General features: G+C 35.8%; 1 protein-coding gene across 1 annotated transcript in view; it reads left to right on the top strand.

Moving 5' to 3' along the window:
- Nucleotides 1-14,478, top strand: part of FAF1 (Fas associated factor 1) — a 214,097-nt gene that overhangs the window by 138,397 nt on the left and 61,222 nt on the right. The window contains exon 13 of the mRNA XM_058175963.1: nt 9,096-9,250. Coding sequence (XP_058031946.1) covers nt 9,096-9,250 — 155 coding nt within the window. The remainder of the gene's footprint in view (nt 1-9,095; nt 9,251-14,478) is intronic.

Raw genomic sequence — 14,478 nt, forward strand, 5'->3', positions numbered from 1 at the left:
CCACCTTAGCCCGGTCGCCTGGGAAATCCTCTGGCCTCATAGCCATGTAGAGCTGGCACTGTCCCAAGAAGGTCGGGAACATCTCAGGCTGCCCAGAAAACTTATCCGCACGGTTATCGGGCACTGCGGCGAGGAGGAGGAGTGGGAGGATGGGGGGCTGCAGGCACATTCCTGGCAGCAAGTTGGCCTGCCAAGTGAGCCACTTGCTGCTGGAGCTGTTGATTAGCCGCGTAGCTGCTCTAACTGCTGCTGTACCTGCTGCTGATCCATCTTTGGTGGAAGATGTTTTAGTCAGGTCTCGGACAAAATGTTCTGTTTCCCTTCCCCCAATACTCCCAGCAAAGAGTCCGTCAGAGGCCTTCCTTTTTTTTTCCTTTTATTTACATAGATACATGTCCTGGCCACGTCTACCCACGGGCCTGCCAAGTTTCTGGAGATAACGAGGAAATTATAGATAAGGCCAGAATTACTCACGAATATATTCTTCCCTCCATGAAATAGTTAGCTCGCGCCAAATTCATTGCTTTGTCCGAGACAAAAAACCAGGAAGTCCCGCCTCCTATTTATAGTCTCTGCAGATGTCACTGCATGACAATTATGACTTGGCTTTGTCCCAACTCTTCCGCTGCTGCGCACGTCGATCAAGCCTTCGTAATCTTGCGTCCCTCCAAAACTGTTCTTGGGGCGTTGCCAAATCAGAAGAAGGCCCGGGAGAATCAGGCCGTGCCGGCCCCTCCCTTTGAGTGGGTGCCAGGGAGGGAGAGGGCTCAAGAGAAACAGGGCTTGCCAGGTCTTCTCCCTCATTTTCTGAATCATCCGAGTCCAGGAGTCTGGGTCCAGGAACCTGGGTCACAACAGGATATAAGTATAGACATAATTATGAATACATGAGATGGATGCAAATAAAAGGGAACTGTCGTGTCCCACTCCTCCGCTGACGGCCGGGTCAGGGAAATCCGAATCAGGCGTGCCTCTGCAGCTCTGCCAAAGTCCTAGCAAAGTTCTCAAGGCAGGCAGGAGGTCAGGAAGTGACTTCAGCAAGATAAGGTAGACCTTGCCTGACTCAGAGAATGCCAGAAAGCAGATCCTTTATATAGGCCATGGGGTGTGGCTCCATGACTCAGCACTTATCCAGGCCTGCCCCTCCCTTCCTTCTGTTGACACCGCCTATCAATTCTCCTGAAGCGAGGGTCACTCCAGTCTCCAGGTGTTGGTAATTGACCTTCCTCAGGCTCACAATGCTGTGGGGGAGGGGGAGGGGTCTAGTTGCTCCGTTTGCCTGGGCATGGAGCCAGGGCTGGGGGCTGGAGGCACTTCTTCTTCCTCGGCCTGTCTGGGCATGGAGCCAGGGCTGGGGCCGGGAGGCATGCTAGTACATTCCTCAGCGTTCGGAAGCAGATAAGACGGGCCCGGCTGCGGGGAAAGTGGACGAGGCACAACAGGAACATTAGGACAGGGACAGTAGGCACGCTGGTGCGCTTAAAGACCTCTTAGGAATGGGGTGAGATCAACAGTAGACAGTCTAAGGTTAACGTTTGGGGGGGTTGGAGGGAGGAAACCACAGAGCCAGGTACATTCCAGGCATTGACCACTCTGTTGCTGAAGTCATATTTTCTGCAATCAAGTTTGGAGAGGTTTACCTTAAGTTTGTATCTATTGTTTGCTCATGTATTGTTGTGGTTAAAGCTGAAGTAGTCATTGACAGATAGGACATTGTAGCAGATGACAGGTAGGACATTGTAGATACGTCATATAATGGGGCAAAATCCACTTAACAACTGTCTTGCTTAGCAACAGAAATTTTGGACACAATTGTGTTCATAAGTAGAGGTCTACCTGTATACTAACCAAAGTTAGTACACTTATTATAAATAATTAAGATAATAAGTTTTTAAAATTCTCAATGAAAAAATCTAGAGTCATTCTTCTAATCTATTCTATGTAGAGAGGTTAATCTAGAACATACACACCCCAAATTTTTTGTATTTAGACACCACAGTGGTCTCTGTCTTACCAGAATTCAGCCTGAATTCTGTCCCCTTTGCATTTGTTATACAATGAGAATGGTGCAAAACATTTTCTGATTCAAATATTATGGAAAAGTAGAGCTGAGAGTCATCAGGATATTGATATTTTGCCTCAAGAGTCTTGATGAGCCTCTCCACTAGTAGTATCATATATATCTCAAATAGTACTGAAGAAAAAATAGATTTTGAGAAATCACACAATAGTATGCAGAAATACAGTTTCCCAGTCTGTGAAACATTCCTTCATTAGGAATGGAATTACAATATTGTATTGCCCCAAGTTTCAAACTCATACAGAAATGGAGGAGCAAATTTTGATTAGTTCTGTCTAAAGCTGCTGAGAGATTAAACACAATCAGCATAGTTGCCGTCGCCCTCTTTCAGTCTATAGGACATTTGTTGGGGAAGCCAGGTCTAATTTTGTCCCCAAACCAGGCTAAATTAAAGTTTCTTGGGCCGGTGAGAGTTTGCTATTAACCTGTCTAAAAATCTGATCATATGGCTGCTTTATTCTTCCTGTGGTCTCTGAAGCCTCTCCATGGACAAAAACAAATTATTCATGCATCTCCCTATCATGAGGGAGAACATTCAAAAGCCTGGGAGAAAAAATTATACACACTACTATATATTTGTCTTCTTTTATATAATTAGTCTTAATTCATTCTGTTTGCAGATCCAGTGGCTGCATCAAATAAACTTGCTTGTTGGTTTATTTAAATGGAAACTTTATTTGTTTAGGCTCAGCATAAATGTTAGGAACTTATTTCCACTGTATTTGGGCCAGATTCAAATAGATTCTCTCCTGCAAGGATTGTAAAAATACATTCTTTTTAGCATGCACACTATTTATGCCAATTATCACCATAATATTTAGAGAGAGATTAATTGGTAAATATGTAATACACATTTGTGTAAAAACATTGTCTAGTCCTGCATATTTTATTCTATTCTATTTATACTTTATTCTATTATAGAATACTTAATTGTTTGAAAAGATCTAAATGAAATGCGAGCATGTAATCTGTGCTCTATTATGAATATATCAATTATTATTTTTCATTCCTCATGACTTGAAACAAATCAATAATTTAATGACAGATACAATTTTGGGTACTATTGGCCATATGTGTGGGCAAGGTTTTTGTTTGGTAACTAATTTTATAGGTTATTTTGGAATTCCTAGTACCACATGGAAACCGTAGTACAGCGTTTCCTTGACAATTTGAGAGAAAGAATATGACAAGAAAAAAGAAGTACCTTGTATCTGTTCAGTTTGTGAGTTCTTCAGCCTGTATTTCAGGCTGTGTTGCATTAAACTAGAAAGAACAATTAAGTGGCCTTTGTAACCTTCATATGTATGTAAACATTTTCATAGTAGATAGAATGAATGTACACACACAAACATGCATGTTATAAAAATTCATATATGATTTCTAGAATTGCTAAAAATTGGTGGCTTCACTGAAGTGGAAAAAATTATTCAGGCTATAAGGTTGTTTTCCCCCCATTCAATTGAGACCAATGGTTAGTGGATTATAACTCCAACTTCAACTGCTAAGTGCTAGTTGTTTCTTTTATATGCATGTGGAAAATGTTGTTCATTCATTTGTTGTTGTTAGTTGTGAAGTTGTGTCCGACCCATCGCGACCCCATGGACAACATTCCTCCAGGCCTTCCTGTCCTCTACCATCTTCTGGAGTCCATTTAAACTCATACCTACTGGTTCAGTGACTCCATCCAGCCACCTCGTTCTCTGTCGTCCCCTTCTTCTTTTGCCCTCAATCTTTCCCAGCATTAGGCTCTTCTCCAGTGAGTCCTTCTTTCTCATTAGGTGGCCAAAGTATTTGAGTTTCATCTTCAGGATCTGGCCTTCTAAAGAGCAGTCAGGGTTGATCTCCTCTAGAACTGACTTGTTTGTTCGCCTTGCAGTCCAAGGGACTCGCAGGAGTCTTCTCCAGCACCAGAGTTCAAAGGCCTCAATTCTTTGGCGCTCAGCCTTTCTTATGGTCTGTTCATTCATACAAGTTTCTAAATCTCATTTGTTCCTAAATAAACCTTGACTACAAGTTTTATTGTTCATTGTTGTTTTGGTGTCTTCATGTCACTATTTGACTCTTGCCTTAATAAATCCCTGAAGTTATCTTGGCAACATTTCAGAAGTGGTTTGCCATTGTCTTCTTCTTAGGGTTGAGAGAGGTTGACTGTTCCAAGGTCAACAAGTTGGCTTTGTGTCTAAGGTGGAATTAGAATGCATGGTCTCTGGGTTTCTAGTCTGGTGCCTTAACCACCACACCAAACTTGCTCTTTAGTATAATTTAGGGTATATGAAATATCATCTCAGTCTTGAACCATTTTCTTAAGAGGAAGGAATACCATGTTTTCCCCAAAATAAGACCCTGTCTTATATTTTTTGAGCCCCAAAATAAGCGCTTGGCCTTATTTTCAGGGAGGTCTTATTATTTTGGGGCACGTGGAGCAAGATGGGGCTCCTCTTGCTGTCTTACCTGATTTCCAGCTCTGTCTCCCTAACCCTAACCAGAGGAAATGGCAGGGACCGGCTGTATATGCATTTAAATATTTTCGGGGTGGGCTTATTTTCAGAGGAGGATTTATTTTAGGGGGAGGGCTTATTATCAGGGAATGTCTTACTTTCAGGAAAACACGGTATGACATACCAAAACAACATAGGGTTCTGTATAGTAGAATCATTCTGCTAACAAATGTATTTGTTGGTAGAATGGATTCATTCTTTCCTACTGCAAACCTCCAAAACAGATTTGGGGATATAATGAAGGATGTGGAGAATGAAGGAAAGTTCCAATACATTTGTAGAAGCCGGACTATAAATGGAGCTTCTGATACGTAGGGTCAAATTTGTGAATACAGGATATTTAGTAGGCATGTATAATTACCCTATAATCTACGTAGTTAAATAAAATGTACGTGCCTGTATACCCATAGTTTAAAATTAATTTGCCCCAAACATACTGAAAGTGAATGTTCAAGCTATATATAAAATATAATTCTATAATTTTATTCAAACATTATCAGTTTGCTGAAATTTATGCTGAACAAATAATATTTTATAATCATATGTTATATTATTGTACTTTTCTGCTGTTTTTAAAGCTGGTAGAAACAATATAGCTGCATTTTATAAGATAAAAATGCACTATTCTTAATTACAGCACACACTATTTTATTTCAGAGAAAATCTGCTTTAAAAAAAACATATACTGGAGATTTTATAAAAATGTTGACAAAATTTTGATTCTAATTTCTGATGTTTCCAATTATTCTTTCGAATGCACTCTCAAATGAAATTTGCTAAATGCCTACTCCCAACACATACACACACACCCAAAAAACAGGCACATTTTAATTTCCCCCATCCCAAGCCCATTAGTTTTTTTAAAAAAATAGACATGTGGTAAGGTTCTCCAAATAGTTACAATTGTTCCAAGTAACACTTTTAATAGAAAATATCCTTTTAAGTAATCTTGTTACCTCACTTCCCCTCACAGAAGAAGATCTGAAGGAGCAAAGCTCCTATTATCCTAATACTTTAAGAGATTTTCACTGAAAGGCTTCAGTAACAAGAGGCAGCCTGTCCAGAATCCCTTGTCATTCTGACTTATGGCCCTTTTCTAGTTTTTATTATTTCATTGCTTCTCCAAAACAGTTGTTTGGTTTTGTGAAGACCATGCAATTCCTTTGTATAATGCATTAGAGACAGCTATTTAGATGTCAACTTTATCTGGATGTTTTTGTTCAATCAATTGGAAGAGCAATAGATCCAGGCAGATAACAACTATAGATTCTGTTAGGAAGTATAACGATTTGAATTATTATGTTACATATAGAGGTTTTACATAGGAATTTTGCTATTGAAAATCCAGGTTTGTAGTTTTATTTGTTACTAGTCTTAGGGAATAGTAATTATCTTGCAGAATATTTTGGTGGATTTCTGTATCATTTTTAAATAGAATCAATATGAAATCTACTTTTATAGGACAGCCTGTTACATTTTTCTGACATATGTAGCAAGAACAAATGCAACCAACTACAATTATCAATGACAAAATCAAACTATGTGAATCTGGTAATTCTGCATATGTAGCTTTTAAATGTTTTTATACATTTCCCTGTTTGCAAATGCTATAAGGGTACACCTGCCTTGTTTTCTACTATTTGGTCTCAACTTATAGCTTTAAACTGTACTTATTTTGGAAGGTTAATTCACATGGACTCTTATATTTAACAGTTTCATGGGGTTGTTTCTTTGGGACGAAAGGAGTTTCTCAAGAGTTTTTTTTTTTTCTGTCTCTGCTTTCAGTGAAAAGAGGAGAGCAAAGCCATCCGCTTACCACAAAGCAGTCCCACCACAAAGGAAAGATTAAGGGTTTAGGGAGAGGTCAATGTGGGTTTTTCTCTAACTAAACACTTTCCTAAAGTTTCCTTGTGGAAAAATAATGAAGTCATCTAAGAGTTTTTAAAGAATTTTTATTTCTTTTTCACCGTCTGCATTCGCTTGTCTTCTCAGCATGGATGTTTAATCTTTCTAGGCTTTGTGAATTGGCCCAAATGAATAAATGGTGAGCTGTCTCTCTAGGAGCTAGCGGCTTATTCTAAGGCCCTAATCACTGAGTAAACACATCTTTGCCCTCCCTCTCTTACAACTGCTATATAATAGTGGAGATTCTAGCACAGTAACCTGGATATTGCAGGGATCCATGCTTTGAAATGCAGAATGGCTGATCCTCCAAAACAGACAGTGCCTGATCTTCTCCTGCCTCTTTCTTCTTTTTTAAATTAAATATCACCACAGAAATGCTGTTTTATTGCCTGATATTGTGCATTAGTGCCCTGGATTTTCAAGTTTAGTTTCAGTCAACATTGTTGGCTGCACTTATATGGAACTGTGCATGTTAGGCTTATTGGTGGCCTTTTCTGCAGTATGTATACTTAGTTTGGAATAACTTTTTAAATTAAAGGAGACAAACATTAATGTAACATTTAATCCCTTTTCCAAAGTCTACTGTTCAAATGATTCCATACTTTTTAAAATAGAACTTAGAATTTTCCCAAACTCTTTTTTTAAAACAATGGTTTAAAATAAACCATTCATTACAAATTAACTTTCCATTAATTTATTTGTAACTGCATTTTCAGATAAAGATAGCCATAGTTTGGCTATGATTTATAGAACTATTTTGAAGTTGGACATGCCTAGTGCCATTTTTTCCAATAACCCATTACATACTTTTTCTCATTATTACAAGCTAGTTTTCAAATTCAAATTCCAAAGTAGTTTCCTTTGGACATTGTTATTGCAAAAAATATTATGGAAGATTAATTATATATCCATGATAAAGAGACACGTTAACAAATCAGGATATTTTCATATACAAAAGTATTATTCGCAATAATTATATTACTGTGAATAACAAATTCTTCCTCTGCCAGAATATGTTGTTTTTGTACTTGTCATGGCAAAAAAAAATTGTCCTCTTTTTCACGGAACTTTGAGCATTATTAAAATAAACTAGGCTTCTTATGGCAACTCCCTCATTATAAGGTACATTATCTTCTCTGACAGTATTTCAATTGTAGCTTTGAAAATTAGAATGACTCAAGGCAGGCTAATACTTTATGTGTGCCAGTATATTGATTTTTGTTAATTTTCTTCAGCAACTGATATTCTGGAAATTAAATAGCGTTTAATTTTTTTTATTTATTTAATGATACATATATAGGTCTTTGCTTCTCCAGTTCTAGCCTCCTGGAAAAGAAAAAAGAAAACATATTCCTTCCAACATTTTCCTTGAGTTTATTTTCTGACATTATTTTGTGTTAGAATTGTTTGAAGATGTGTGCTTTTTTTCTTCTTTTTGTGTTAGATATTTTATTTTAGTGTAATTTATTTAGTGTGGTTCAGAGCAAATTTGATAGTTAATTATCCTCTCTAGGATATTATGTAAATTATTCTATTTACTAGTAATATATTGTGTAAATTAATTATAACTATACAGCCATAGAAAGTTATGAGATAAAAAGACTTAAATTTAATCAACCAGGAAACAAATATGAGAATAGGATTAACAGGACTGCTGTTTCCATAGAGCTATGACAAAAATGCATGTGGTTGGTAAATATGAGAAAGATTTGCTGAAAAGGTTACATTATATGTGTATTAAGGCACACACTATTAGAATTAAGTAGTATTGTATACTATATGAAATACAAAGCTGCCACTCACTATAGCATTCCTTTGTTGAATTTTTCTCTTTAATTAAAGGCTGGTAAAAATTATGCCTTGTTATCAGTCAGACAATACTTGCAGTAAATGTTAGCAGTCAATATATTAACAATCACAAGGACATATAATCATATGTTTTCATTTTGTAGTGCAAACAAAAATGTGTTAATGTAAAAATAATCTAAAGTTCTACAAATGTTCTACATTTAATCTACTTCCTCAGTAATTCCACCAGGAATAATTGTTTTGTGGTACCTTTGCCTATATCAATATTTTTCAATCTCATCAGTTTTAAGACATGTAGACCAATACCTAGAATTCTTCAATCGGCATGAGTTTAAGGTCTTAGATTGAAAAACCCTAGTTTATACCAACTTTCCCCAACCTCCTTTCTTAGTTTTCAACTGCCAGAATCTCTAAGCAGCAGGCAATGGTTAAAAATCTTTTTTTTTTAATTGAAAAAGTTTTACAAAATTTTAACAAATATCTCCCCTCCTTCCCCCTTCCCCAAACTCCCCCCTTCCCTCCCCCGCCCCAACTTCCCAGAGCAAAATACAGGGTATAACAAACATCTAACAATCATAAGCTAAACATATGCTAACTATCCATAAACTCTTGGTTATAAATCTTCTGAAGGGAACTTACATTGTGTAAGGATAGTCTATATATGAAGACTGAAATGCAATGAAGTATGTTCTTCTGAAACTCAAATAAATATTTGATTAGATGTAAGACATGAATTACATTTATGTTGTGAAAATTATTATTGATTTCCATCTTTATTCAAATACTATTTTTCTGTTTTACAGAGGAAGCTTCTTGCTGTCTACCTCCACCAGGATGAAAGTGTGCTGACTAATGTATTCTGCTCTCAAATGCTTTGTGCTGAATCTATTGTTTCCTACCTGAGTCAGAACTTTATAACATGGGCATGGGATATGACAAAAGAAGCAAATCGAGCAAGGTGAGTTGTTTTGAAGTTGAAATGGATTATTTTTAAATCCTGAGAAATTTAGTATCTTTGCTTAAGATGAAACTACGTACTACAAAAGCAGAACGCTACTTTCAGGACAAGAATATTGCTTACCTCAGCACAATCCCACTATCTCCTTCACAGTTTTCCAGAATGTCATCTAACCTTATAGAACAGATTTGAATGTGCATAAGGACAAGGAAGGAGAAAAAATTTACTGAGGGGAAAAGAGGAATAATTTCATGAGATTTCAACTATATTATAAAGTCTTTTAATACATTCAAGCAAAATATTTTTTATAATACAATCAGGCCAGTGGTGGGTTGTTCCCGGTTCTGTCCGGTTCTTTAGAACTGGTAGTAAAAGCAGTGGGAGGCTCCGCCCACCCACCCGGATGTCATAATTGATGATCTGTGCATGCGCACGCGTTCCCGTTGTGAACCAGTAGTAAAGGTAAGTAGAATCCACCCCTGAATCAGGCTCATACTTTCATTTAAAAATAATTCATATGATTGTTCAAGTTTGAAGTAATTCCAGTTATTACATTTATGCATGCATACATTCATTTTGTTAATCAATTTAAAACAATGTTGTTAATGGTCTACTTTTGAGGTGGTATTTATACTTATCCTAATTGTACAATGAATTATTTTGAAGCAGTGAACTCTCAGAATACAGCATCCCTTGTCAACTTCTTTCCCCTTCTGTTCTTCCATCATTCTTCCAGACCAATCTTTTCCATCTCTCAGCAGGAACTAGCAGATGGGAAAACGGGAGAAATGAAGGGATTTGTGAAAGAAATGGGAGTATCCTGGATGCAATCTCTCTTGGTGCCATAGAACTTTTAAGAAGTATAATCAGCATCTATATTCAGAAAATTAGTTCACAGATGGTTTGGAAGAGAGAAATGGCTTCCTGTGGAAGAGAGTGTAGTGATCCATAACATTGTAATATGGGGACTTAGTGAAGAAAGGACTTGCAAAATTTTGTCGAGAGGGGCATCTGTCAAATACATGGAAGTCATTGCCTCTTCAGTCATCCTAACGAGCTAACATAGATATGCAAGTGTACTACAACAAAACATTAGATATACAAACATTAATGCACCAGTGACTAGCTAGTAATAGCTTATAGTACACAAATAGCTTAATCAATATAGCAAGTAAAATTTAGTTTCACAAAGATTTTTTGGGCCTAAAACTTGATTTAACTTGATCCATTTGACTTTCAACAAAATAATAAGGATTTATATGATAAATGCTTTAATATTCTCATGAGATCATACAAAGACCTTTTATTGTATATAAAATCTCCCCTGGCAATTCCTTTTTCCAAAAAATCCATCATAATACATGAAATATGCATATTGCATAATTCATCATAATGTCATTTAATAATGTTGCCTGAACTGTGATTTTATATAGATATAATATTTTTTATGATTAGTGAACTTTTAGTTTTTAGTCACGTAAAAGGATCATTTCATATTGTCAATGGTAACTGTAATTTAATATATACTGTGTGGCTTAAAAGATATTTTCACTCTTCCATTAGAGTCTTTATTTTCATTTCAGCTTTCTCTACATAACAAACTTTCCAAATTAAGATTAAAATATGTAGTGTTTCTGCATAATAGTTCACAAACTTACACATTTTAATTTTGGTTGAGAATAACTGGCATTCATTTGTTTTTATTACCATTAAAGTAAATGTAATCTCAAAGGTAGTTATAAATGGAGCAACTATAGTTTTTTTTTTCAATGGAACAAAATATGTGGACAAGAGATTGGATTAATCTTATACTATTGCCATTTACAAGAAATGGGGAGTCTCCTTTCCTTTCATCCTACAACTTGCTGTGGATGGAAACCCTATTTGTAAACCATCTGCAGTGGCTAAGTTCAGTTGATGACCTGCTGTTATATTGTTCTAGTCTCTTTTTAATTCTCTGGTTTCTTTTATTTTACAATCGCAAAAAATTGTGCTATACTCTCTTCTAAAAAACTATGTCTGAGGGAGGTTTTTTTTATGACTGACAATAAGCAGCATGTCAAAGCTTTGTTGTGTTTTACTTAAGATCTATTAAGTAGCACAACTTTGATACACTAGTTATAAGAGTTTACAGGTTACTGCGATACCTGTGGTGACCAAAGCAACAGAAGCTGCTTAGCAGAAAGAGTTTGTACAGCTGGGTCTTATTAACTCCTTATGACACTTTTAGAAATGCTAAATAAAGAGCCTGCTTAGACTGCACAGCTATTTTCAGCAGGTCTAGAACCCTGATTGAAAAGTACAGTAAGATGCTTAAAGCTACATATTTTGGTTTTACTGTCGTGTAAGAGAATAAACAATTGTTGTACACAATAAATATTTATGTATTTATTTATACATAATAATGAGATTGTTGTTCTGTTACAGAGCTTTCATATTGCTTAGAGAAGAATGGCTGGCTATGGATAAAATATTTTATCACAAAAGTCATGAAAGATATATCAGTATATGTATGATATTTAAACTTGTACATTTAAATCCACAAACTTTCAACTAAGATAGCAGGCCTGACTTTTTTATGTTCAATAGTTTGGAAAGAAGAAATGCGAAAAACTTCCTTCCTACAAACTTCTTCCAATCTACTTATCTTAAGTTTGAAGCTACTATATCTGATAGTTCCAGTAATCAACCTCTTTTGGATGAAGCTGACTCTGTCTGAAAGATCAGAAATAGAAGTTCTCTTAGATTCATTGTTGCCATTCAAAGCTAAAGTGGCCATATTAGCTCAGAGTCTTTTGCCAGACTTTCTGGCCTTGAAGTTTTCAATAATTCTTGAACCAGAAGTAGCCTAGTCCACATTTACTCATTTTTAACATAAAATATCTGCTTAGTCATTAATATCTGCTTAGTACCATTAATTTTCTCTATGCTATTGAACTAAATGCTACATACTTTGAATGTAATCTGGATCAGTCAGCTAGATGCTCATATATCTGCCCAGGTATTAAGATCTTCTGAAGATCGTGTAGTTGAGGGCTATAAATTACATGAGGTCTCAAGAGAGAGCCTTTCCATCCATTGACTGGAATGTCTTCTGGAGGCTGAGCTAGCTGCTGAGCTGCTTTCATTTCAGAAGCAAGTTCAGATTCAAACACGTATATTGGTTATTGTATTTTTTACTGTTCATTAATTCTGTTGTTGACTATAATAGTTAACTAGTGTTCTTAAAAGTGTTTTATATTGATTTGGATTCTTCACTGAAGTTCTTCAATAATTGGATAAAACATTAATCAAAACCTTCCTGTTCCTCCAGGTCTTTTCAAACTGGTTGCATTTTGGGTATTGCTTTTGGATAGTTTTTAATTAGTTTTTAGAATCACTTTAATCATTTTAATAATTAGATGAAAATGGGATATATTTAATGCTAAATAGTAGTTGTAAGTCATTTAAGGGGCCCTTGGATATTGTTATTAATACTATAAATAAGTATTTTTAGCTTTATTAATATTAATAAAGGTAAAAGTTTCCCCCTTCCAGTCATATCCAACTCTAGAGGGCAGTATTCATCTCCATTTCTTAACTGAGGAAGCTAGCGTTGTCCGAAGACACTTTCCGTGGTCACAGGGCCAGCATGACTATGCCAAGGCATATGAAACGCTGTTACCTAAGTGGTACCTAATTTTCTACTTGCATTTGCATGCTATTGAACTGCTAGGTGGGCCGGAGGTGGCGCAAGGATGGGAGCTCATTCCATCACACAGTGCTCAGGTCTCAAACCTGGTCTGACTTTCCAGCTGACAGCCACTGAGCCATTACACACCCCTATTAATGTTAATACTTTTAGTTACTAATACACAATGTTGCAGCACTATTTTTTTTAAAAAGGTTAAGTGATTTAGGAACAGCTGTCACTATTTCCCTTCACCTGTGTGCCATCTTAATCTGGCACAAAGGTATACATACAATGTAACAAATGAGCAACATAAATGAAATAGTTATTTGTATTTTGAATGCTAACAGATTTAGCCTGGCAAATTATCATCAGTGTAATGTATTCTTTTGCTTAATATGTATTGCTGCAAAATTAACATATGGTACTTTTCTTGATAAATCATTGTAGGAATTTCATCTTACAGTTGTACGACATAATCTATTTCTTATCAGCAGCAGCCTTCTTTGTAGTGACAGACCCCTAAGAATTATTTTCAGTGTCATTAATGAATTCAAAATAGATTTCCTCATTTTTAAAAGTATAAAACATTGAAATGGGAATTCATGCTTTGGGATATTTGAAATTATTGTTAAAATTACATAGATAATTTTCAGACTATCTTGAGACCTCAGTATCTTCAATATTAAGAAATGGTCTGGTGGAATGGCATCATTCTATGATGTACTGATTTCTAAATTTCTTTCAATCATCACTTGTGGTCCTTAATATTAATATATAAGGAGAGAGAAATACTGTACATACATGAATACATGCCAAAGCGTACATGGAGAGAGCATAATCAAAAAATATAGTTCTCAATTTGCAGAGAAATAATATCAATACTTCACATCTCTACTATAATGAACTCGCCCACTCTCCCTTTACTATTCCTAAATATTGGTATAATCTATTATTTCCATCTCATAGGATGGCCTTCACATTGGTATATTTGGATATTGTACTGTGAGTAGTAATTTTGGGCAGATTCAATTCTGTTCCTTATCAACAGCATTCATGTAGATTGAAATAGTACCATACATACTTCAGAATTGCCCTAGCTATCATCTCCCTACTTATTACAAACTACTAGATCATTTTCAAGTAACAATCATGTATAACTACTAAATGACCAGAATGGGGAAATCTCTAGAATTATAGCCACATTTTAAAATATCCCAATGACAATTAGTAGTTTCTGGACTTGATTGCTCTCCTGGTGTGCATGCTTAGGCATGAATAGGTATTTAATAAAAAATACCTAACTTTTTTTTTTAAATTTTGTGTGTTTGTATTAGAGCTACAACTGTATATTTTAATAAACTGAAACTAAAAGGTACAGCTATTTTAAGAAGTCACAGGCAGAGGGAGACATTTATTGTCATGTTTAACTGTTTCTGATGTTTATATACTCAGTATAACAACTGGGCAAGATTTTTATTGTTTATTAGGCTTACATTTTATTTTTTTCTATGCGAAAGTTGAAGGTAATATAAATGGAATTATCCTTCACTTTTTC

Source organism: Ahaetulla prasina, chromosome 3 (assembly GCF_028640845.1).
Source record: "Ahaetulla prasina isolate Xishuangbanna chromosome 3, ASM2864084v1, whole genome shotgun sequence".
NCBI classification, from domain to species: Eukaryota; Metazoa; Chordata; class Lepidosauria; order Squamata; family Colubridae; genus Ahaetulla; species Ahaetulla prasina.